Source organism: Squalius cephalus (assembly GCF_949319135.1).
Source record: "Squalius cephalus genome assembly, chromosome: 1".
NCBI lineage: Eukaryota > Metazoa > Chordata > Actinopteri > Cypriniformes > Leuciscidae > Squalius > Squalius cephalus.
The window spans coordinates 39,265,003-39,273,639 of record NC_137122.1 but is presented as its reverse complement, the minus strand read 5'-3'; the positions used below and the strand labels follow the sequence as shown (position 1 = coordinate 39,273,639).

General features: G+C 36.6%; 1 protein-coding gene across 2 annotated transcripts; it reads right to left on the bottom strand.

Annotated features, from left to right (window-relative positions):
* Positions 1-1,257: 1,257 nt before the first annotated feature.
* On the bottom strand, positions 1,258-6,293 carry prmt1 (protein arginine methyltransferase 1). 2 transcript variants are annotated; one of them, XM_079868912.1, is made up of 10 exons: positions 6,194-6,293; positions 4,938-5,033; positions 4,694-4,849; positions 4,474-4,537; positions 4,185-4,327; positions 3,981-4,068; positions 3,757-3,872; positions 3,518-3,668; positions 3,292-3,413; positions 1,258-2,589 (listed from the first exon to the last, which is right to left on the bottom strand). In XM_079868912.1, the coding sequence occupies exons 1-10, from the start codon at positions 6,218-6,220 to the stop codon at positions 2,506-2,508; spliced, it is 1,047 nt and encodes a 348-aa protein (XP_079725038.1). In that variant the 5' UTR covers positions 6,221-6,293; the 3' UTR covers positions 1,258-2,505. The 2 variants fall into 2 exon arrangements, with proteins under 2 accessions (XP_079725038.1, XP_079725039.1); XM_079868913.1 differs by having other exon boundaries at positions 4,938-5,024; positions 6,194-6,292.
* Positions 6,294-8,637: the final 2,344 nt, after the last annotated feature.

The following is an 8,637-nucleotide window of genomic DNA, read 5'->3' as shown; positions in this document are numbered from 1 at the left end:
TGTCAAGCAGACAAAAACATGAACATGATGAATAGGACATGTGGCTTTGCATGGTTAACTGACGTACAGCTATTATCACTTAGAGGTGTACTCACTTTTGTTGCCAGCTATTTTGACAATAATGGCTTTATGTTGCATTATTTTCAGAGGACAGTAAATATCTACTGCTATACAAGCAGCACATTGACTAAAATATATCCACATTTCATTTCTATAGTATAGTAACTTAAAATGTTTGCTGAAATGTGAGGGGTGTACTCACTTTTGTGAGATACTGTATGTGAGGAAAAACTTCATGAGAAAAATGTAATGCTGTAGATAAGGCATATTTTACAGATGAAAAGGATACGGACACAGAGAGCAGCTTACAGGAGAAAACGCAGGCTACATCAGAACGCAGGCTAAACCTTAAAAGGATTGCAGAAGCCTTAGCGGTTTTACAACTGATGACAGCAAAAGATAACCTAACTGCTCGAGTACAAAAGACTGATGACCATCAAATTGGATACTGATTGAGCAGTATCTCTCGACACCCAGCTGATTACACCTTTGATTGAAACTTTGTTATTAGCTTTTGTTTGCCTTTATTTCTGAAAAATTGCATCTAATAAATTACTATATTATTTGCAAGCAATTGTCAGCCAATATTGTCATTGATAAAACCTTGAGCAAGAACTGACCACATAGAACTCTTCCGTTCAAATTGTAAGTACCATTTGAATGTTTATGATTTAGGTCAGATTTGACCTACTTCACCCAACCTGAGAATAATAAATAAGGTTAAAAGTGTTAAGGTTAAAATTCACACCATAAAACAATGCAAAAGGATGAAGCCCTAACGAACTCAAGAAAAGAGAACAAATCAAGCACAGATATTAATTCAGATATGTGAGCAGCAGTACACACTATATAAATGCAGGTGTGCAGCTATATGTTTGTAAAAACTGAAAGCAGAACAATTAAAGATTCAACCTCAAATGACTATAGCTCCAGCATAAACAATAGCAGGTGGTACACAAATTAAAAATAAAAGAACTGTAAAATGAACTTCAGGGAGTGTAGGGCTGCAACGTTTCCTAAGTGTCTCAGCTTAATCTAGAAGCAATTCAAAACACCTTTATCAAATAAGCATTAAGTAGATTACTAAACATTTAAAACTTGATCATTCATCAGCTAAATATGCCTATATAAAATACTTTCATAATTCTAAATGAAAAGCTAGTTTAGCAAGTTTGCATTTAATAATTGAAAAACATACAGGTTTAATTTGTTTTTTTTATTTCAAAAAAAAAAAAGAAAAAAAAACAATTCCTAGTGGACAAATGCCTGCCTGGTAATAATCCACACCAGTGCTAGACACAAAACGTGAACTTGCACCCCTCGACAAAAACACTGTTGTACACAGCAACACTGAGAGAAGATCACAATATGGAACAAATGTGAAGTTACTCAAACACAGGAAAAGCGTCACCCTTCAATAAAAGCACTTCTACGGAAAATTTAGTCTGAAGGTTTTCCTCTGTGGAATTAAATTGTAGCTCTGGGTTTGAGAAACTTAGTTAAGTGCTTACAGTGCAAAAGAGCAGCAGATAAGCTTAAACTAAACAGTCAGCCATTGGATGAAGGTTCTTCCTATATGACATTAAAAAGATCAAAAGATCTAAAATAGTGCTCATTAACACCACCTACGAGCTGTACAAGAGAATACTACACCATCTCATCCATAGCACGATATTATCCTCCATTTGGGTCATTGCCACAAGTATTATTTAAAGAAAAGAAAAAAAAAAGGGGGGGGGGGGTAACAAAGGAGGACATAGGAGCGCTACATGAATTAAAACAGTTACTCCACAGAAGACAAATGGCACATTATGGAGGTGCCCTCTACTGATGGTCCAAAACAACTGCAGAAATACAAAATGATATGGGCTCATTCAGAAATCACTGGGCAGAGCTCCTGACCACAGTGAAACATGACAACAGGTTTTACCTACATGGAATATGTTAGCTTTACCAGATTGAATATCAAAATACAAACAGCTGATTTGCATTTTTTTACAGTGACCAACACACGTAATCATGGCAGGAGGGAAAATAAAAATAAAAGACATACACATGGATGACATGTTGTCAAACAGACAAACAGGCAAAAGAGAGCAGTTGTATGTGTGTGCACGCATGCATAAATTCAATGGATCCCATCTAAGATAGTCCACCTAAAATTTGGAAAAAGCAGGGCCAAAAAGGAAATTTGCACATGGAAAAAAGCACAAATCTGCCATGTTTAGCCCCCTTTGGTGCATTACACAAATCCAAAAAAAGGGAAAAAAAAAAAGTTAATTTAAAAATGTTCAATAACTCTCAAACTCCTCCATGTCAGACAACATTCTGTAAAACAGAATCTTTAAAAATGTCTGTCACGCACAGTCATGTAACAAAGTACATGTTTCTCACACACGCATACACTGCTCTGAGTTGCCTCGCACACACTGATGCTAAAGGAATCTAGCGCATTCTGTACTCTGACGTCTTGGACACCTCACAGAGCTGACCCTTGAAGTCGATGTCGACGTTAAAGTCCAGGTCTCTCTGGAAGATAAAGGGGGGGAGGGGTTAAAAAGTTAGACCAACCTTTTTAAATGAAGACTAAAATTATGAAATTGAATATCTTCATGTTGCTGCTAAAACATTAGCAAATATTAAGCAGTGGGGGGGGGGGGGGCGCTTTGATCATTTTGTTTCAAGTCTGCAATACAATACTGTTCAAAAGTTGTTGTTTTTTATACAAGTATTATTTTATTTTAGCAAAGACGACCAAAAGTGTCTTACAAAAGACATCTTTCAAATAAATGCTGTTTTGAACGTTCTAATCAAAGATTCCTAAAAAAACAGCATAATGAGATTTCAGCATTGATGAGAAATTGTTGCCCACCAAATCATCATATTACAAAGATTTCTGAAGAATCATGTGACACTAGACTGGAGTGATGCTAGAAATTCAGATTTGGCACAACAGAAATTACATCAAAATTAAAATAGAAAAGTTTTTTAAAAAGTAAAATATACTATTTTACTTTTTACTGTATTTTGTCAAATGGTTTACAAATATTTGCTTTTTAAAAAAATGAGAATTTCACGAAGGAAAAACCCTAGCATATATGTTTAGAACCCAATCAGCCTGTATGTAAATGCAATACAATCTAGGTTTACAATATATATTTTTCTACAGTTTCATGCAAGATTCTATTCTAAAAGTGAGCTTTTAGAATATAAAGTACAGATGGGGCTTACGTTATTCTTGATGTTAGGTTTCATGCTGATGGTGCCAAAGATCTCCTCTCCAGTCTTTACCGTCAGATAGTCATCAAGGTAGAACACGGTCTGCTTCCAGTGAGTGTAAGGAGACTCAGGGCCTAAAAGACAAATTCACTTTGTTTTTCAACAGGGTTTATATAATCTTCAAGAAACTCTGTGAAAATGGTACTGTAGAGAGAGGGCAAAGAAAAACAGTACTCACTAGTAGAGAAGCCTGTCCTCTTGTGGCAGCGAGTGAACTCTATGTTGAAGTAGGTTACCAGTGCATGGATGTAGTCGTTCCTTTTCACCTGCAGGCAGAAAGGTGACGTGAAGGACAAGTCCTCAATCTTCACCGTGTAGATGTCCACCTCCTAATGAACCGAGGGAATGGATAGGTTGAATAAAGCAAGGTTTATATGAAAAGCTTTATGGAGCACATTTTTGGTGGAGTAAACTAACCTTAATGAGGCAGGCAGTGCTCACGAGCTGCTTGGGGTCAACAACATCCACTAGAGGTTCCTTAATAGCCACTTCCTTGATACAGGACATGTCAAATCCATAAACATTCTCCCACCCTAATGAAAAAAATAAAAAATAAAAAAAAGAAATCCAAAGATGAAAAATGAAAGTCATCTATCAGACACAGCTGAAACCCTCAAAAGTGCACTCAGAGATTGACATACAGTGAATTTTGTAGTCCTTGTACTGTCGGTCCTCAATAGCAGTGACGTAGAGCGTGGCTCTGTCAGGGAAAATCAGACCATCAGGTTTCTGAAGGAGGAAAACAAGAGCAATGTGAACATTTATCAAGTTAAGCTCTGCATGCACAATTTCTATATTGAACAGCTCCAACACTTCGATGCTTAAGGACATTAGCATACACCCACCAGCCATTTGTCTCTTGCATAAATGACAGTGTTGAGCATGGATTCATAGAAGAGACAGTAGCCCATCCACTCAGAGATGATTATGTCTACTTTGTCCACAGGAAGCTCAACCTCCTCCACTTTCCCCTTAATAATGGTAACGACTAGACAGGGAAAATAAAGGTTAAGTATTTAAGGAACATAACTCACAATACAATAAACTCAGTCTAAAAATCACAAAAGCTATGACTTGGCTGTGCAAATAAGGTCTGTAAGAATGTGTAAGTCAAAAGTTCTGAGAAGTCCTTACTATGATCCAACTTGTTGGCCTTCACAATCTTCACAGCATAGTCTGATATACTGCTGCACTCAATCTGGGGAACGAATGACAAAAGAATGAAAAACCTGACAAAAGCACAGCATGATAACTGGGCAATTACCTCATTCGGCTAAATTACTCCGTATCCATAACAAAACCTGTTGAAAACAAAGAGGTGACATTTACAGAAACAGGTAGGATTTACACTGACCCCAATAACTTTCTTGGCCCCAGCTTTGGCTGCAAACATACAGAGGATGCCGGTTCCACTTCCCACATCCAGCACCACTTTATCCTTGAAGAGATGCTTGTTGTGGAACATTGAGTTTCTATACGTCAGAGTACGAACTTCATCCTTCAGCATCTCCTGTGGACACAGAATGGGTTTACATTAGTCACAGATTTGAAGATATTTAATTGTACTATTCATGAGACGAGAACCAATAGGACTGTACCTCATGAATGCCAAAGTGTGCATAGGAATCAAAGTAGTAGTCTTTGGAGGTCATATCTTCTGCTGCAGGTTTCACTGAGCTCTCTCCCTGGGACACCTCAAATAAAGAAAGACATTTAAAAAGAGAAAAATCGCAAATGATGCACTATGAAAGCATGAGCTAGGCTTCACTTAAGTTTTGGCAGTGTCATTTGCATTTTAAAATACCATTTTTAAGGGGAAAACCCCAACAAGACTTAAAGGTAATCATAAATATGCTTTGATGTAATTTGTATGGAATTGTGGGCAATGCTTCAGAATATTCCGTTGTCTCAGTCGATTTGCATATATGCAAATATCAATAAAATGACTCGGTGTCGTTTTAACGAATCAATTAACTGAAATGCTTCAATTCTCGCTACCAACAAAATCATTTGTCGCCACCAACCGGCATAAAAATAACCTTTAGAGTTAAAACAAATGCTTTTGATCGATAATTTAAACCCCGTCAATAAACAGAATTCAAGTTATTTAAAACAGTTATCTGGAGTCTATTTTACAGCAAAATTTTAAATGAGAACCAAAAAAAAAAAAAAAAAAAAAAAAAGTATACTAATGTTATGCCGTTATACTAATTCGCCTTTCAAAAATCACTATAATTGTTTTTAACAGCGCCGGAAGACCTCTTGGACAAGATTATACGCATGAGGGGAAAACGTGGTCGATGAAAAAAGAAATAAACTAAGTTACCACACCGCCAATTACAGCACCCTAATCATCAATCGTTAATTAAAATCGGATTCATCGTGGATGATGAACAAAGCTACAATAAGTAGCAAAAGTAGTTCATAGCCATCGAGATGCGGTGTTCAGTCCCATGCGGTCTGTGCTTCAAACAATAAGTCATTCAAGCACCCCGCCAGCGTGCTCCAAAAGACCCTCATGGGCACGAAACGGGCAGCCAGCTCGCAGGACTCGCACTAATAGATTGAATCCCATAAATTAAGGGTTGCACATAACATTGTTATCGGATCTAACTCATTTTAGCCTATTAGCAATAGCCGACACGTGATGCGAAATGAATGAATTATCCGAGGCTGGCTAAAATGGATGCTCAAGATGCGTGTGCGCACATTACATACGCAGCACACAAATGTGACTAAAGAATCATATCCAGACCTTAACAAACAAAGTTGCCATATCGATTCGGCTACAGTAAATAGCTAAGTCATATAGGAGGTGCTCTATGCGAAATGGCCTTGAGTAGCTCCAGCTTACCTCCATTCCGTCTGCCGTCTCCGCCATTTCGATAAACTGGATTCCACTACGACTGCAGCAAAGCTCATGTAAAGCACACTTGTATTGATCCCGCCTCTTTGCTGTGACTATTCAATTATTTGATTGGACGATAATCACGTGATTTACTAAATTCCCCGCCCTCTTTCTTGCAGCTCTCCGTCATAGGCTCAACTTCTCTGCGTTTTTTCCGCTCTTTTAAGGCGTGACTTTCATTGGACCAAACTGTAGCGCGATTAGTACAGTTTTTCTGAATTGCTAAAACACTAAATCCCATCCTCTGAAGCAAATTTACAATGGCCTAATCCAATTTGTCGAATAAATCACTCTCTTTCTGTTAAGCATTTGTTTTAGGTAGGCTAGTTAAGACACCATTTGCAAATCTCATGCACTCTTTTTGCAAAACTCTGAACACATTTCACACTGTGATGCATTTATGTTTCAAAACGCTAAACACAGGCAGGCAAAAGTTAAACATAACTACAACACTGTTGTCATCGTTTACACACAACGACTCAAAATTGTTTATGATGTGATTAAACTAACTGTAATACAACAAGTCAGTTCAGAGTGCCAAAATTTACTCAAAATGTTGCACTGAACGTTGATACCAATAATGGATGGAAACATTATAAGAGGGAGAGGAGGAAGAGTCGCCTATGTGTAAGAGGTGGTGGATGAGGAGGAAGAGGAGGAGGACGAGAAAGAGCAAGGTGTGGAGAATGTTGTCAACGCTGGATCTGGAACAGAGGGGTTTTCCCTTTACCTGGCAAGAGAAGACATTGCCTGTGATTTGGACCAAGTCCTCAGGCTGGACCCAACATGAAGACGTGATGCTTAGGCAGAATGAATCTCTCATTGACCTTGATTTTTCAGTTACACTACTCTTTTGAGTGTTCTGTAACATGCTTTTCATTTAGACTTTTTTTTTTTTTTTTTACCTTTTTGGCTTTTGCAGATGGGTTACTGTATTTTCAAAGTATGCAAGTGCTAAATATACAGACATTCAATAGGCCTACAATATTCAGTACAATACTATACTTGCAGTGCATACAGAATACAATTTATTCACCTACTGCTGTAAGGTGTGATTACTATTTTTTACGTAATTGCAAAATTATTTTACTTTGTTGCAATGTAATTTTTCCTGTAACTGCATGCTTTGGATTTTGTTCTCCATTTTTTGATGTAGTGTCGGACGAATTATCTGTAGTGTTTATATTATTGACTCGTGTGTGTATGATCTGAAAGCATTGTGATTTTGAGCACAGATAAAATAAGGTTTAAGGTTTTGAGAAAGTGGGTGATGGTTTCAAGAAATGTGTTTTAGCAGTTCATAAAACTGAAATTTATTCTTTAATAATTTCATGTTATTTAACAGTTATGATTTCACTGTTTTCAGGCAGATATGAGAGTTGGGCTGATGTAATTTATAATCTTACAAAACCCTTTTTAGCAAACTAGTGACTGATTGAAACACATTGAATGCATTTTTTTCAATGCAAAAGAGAGAATGAATATTGACCAAACTAAAACAAGAGAAAAGGGGAAAAATACATGAGCACATTAAACCCCCCCAAAATGGTCACACTTAAACCTGTATGCATTTAAAAAAAATTCTGTGGAACACGAGAAGATCTTTTTTTTTTAAATGTATTTTTAAAAAGTTTCTTTTTTTGGTCTATAATCATAATCAATGTTGTTTGAACCACATTCTTCATATCTTCTTTTGTATTTCACAGAAGAAAGTCAAACAGGTTTGGAACGACACAAGCGTAAGTTAATGGTGACAGACAGAATTTAATTTTTACTAAGCACTTATATAAAAATAATAATAGTAGGGTGTGGCCTTCAGAATAGAGTACATTTACTGCTAAATCGAAACAAATATAGATATGATTTTACCATGTACAGCATGATGCACCATCCAATATATTATTTGGGGAAATAATTGGACACATTTGTTAGTTTAGTTGTTACAGCACAAAACTGAAAGGAGCCATTTGCCCCATAATGAGGTAAGATGGCTCCCAGGGGCAAGTTGTCATCACAAATCCCAATTGTCATCACATTTTTGGAAAATATATCAAATAGATTTTAAATCATATTTGAAAATTATTTTAGGAATAAATTATTCCTTTGATGGACTGGTCACCTATCCAGGGTGTTTCCAGGTAAACAGTTTGAAAAATGGAGAAAAAAAAGGTGTCATTAATGTAAAATACTAAATCAAATATTATATGCACATTTATGTATAGAGCAGCATGTGTACATTTTTTTGACAAAAAGCTATCAGTTGACTTAAAGGAGAACTCCTGTCAATTTTAACATTGAGCTCATTTTTTTGTCAATTTGGAGTGCTGTCAATACAGAGAACAACGACAAAAATCGGTGTTGCCTACACCGTGTTATCCTCTTTTTAAAAT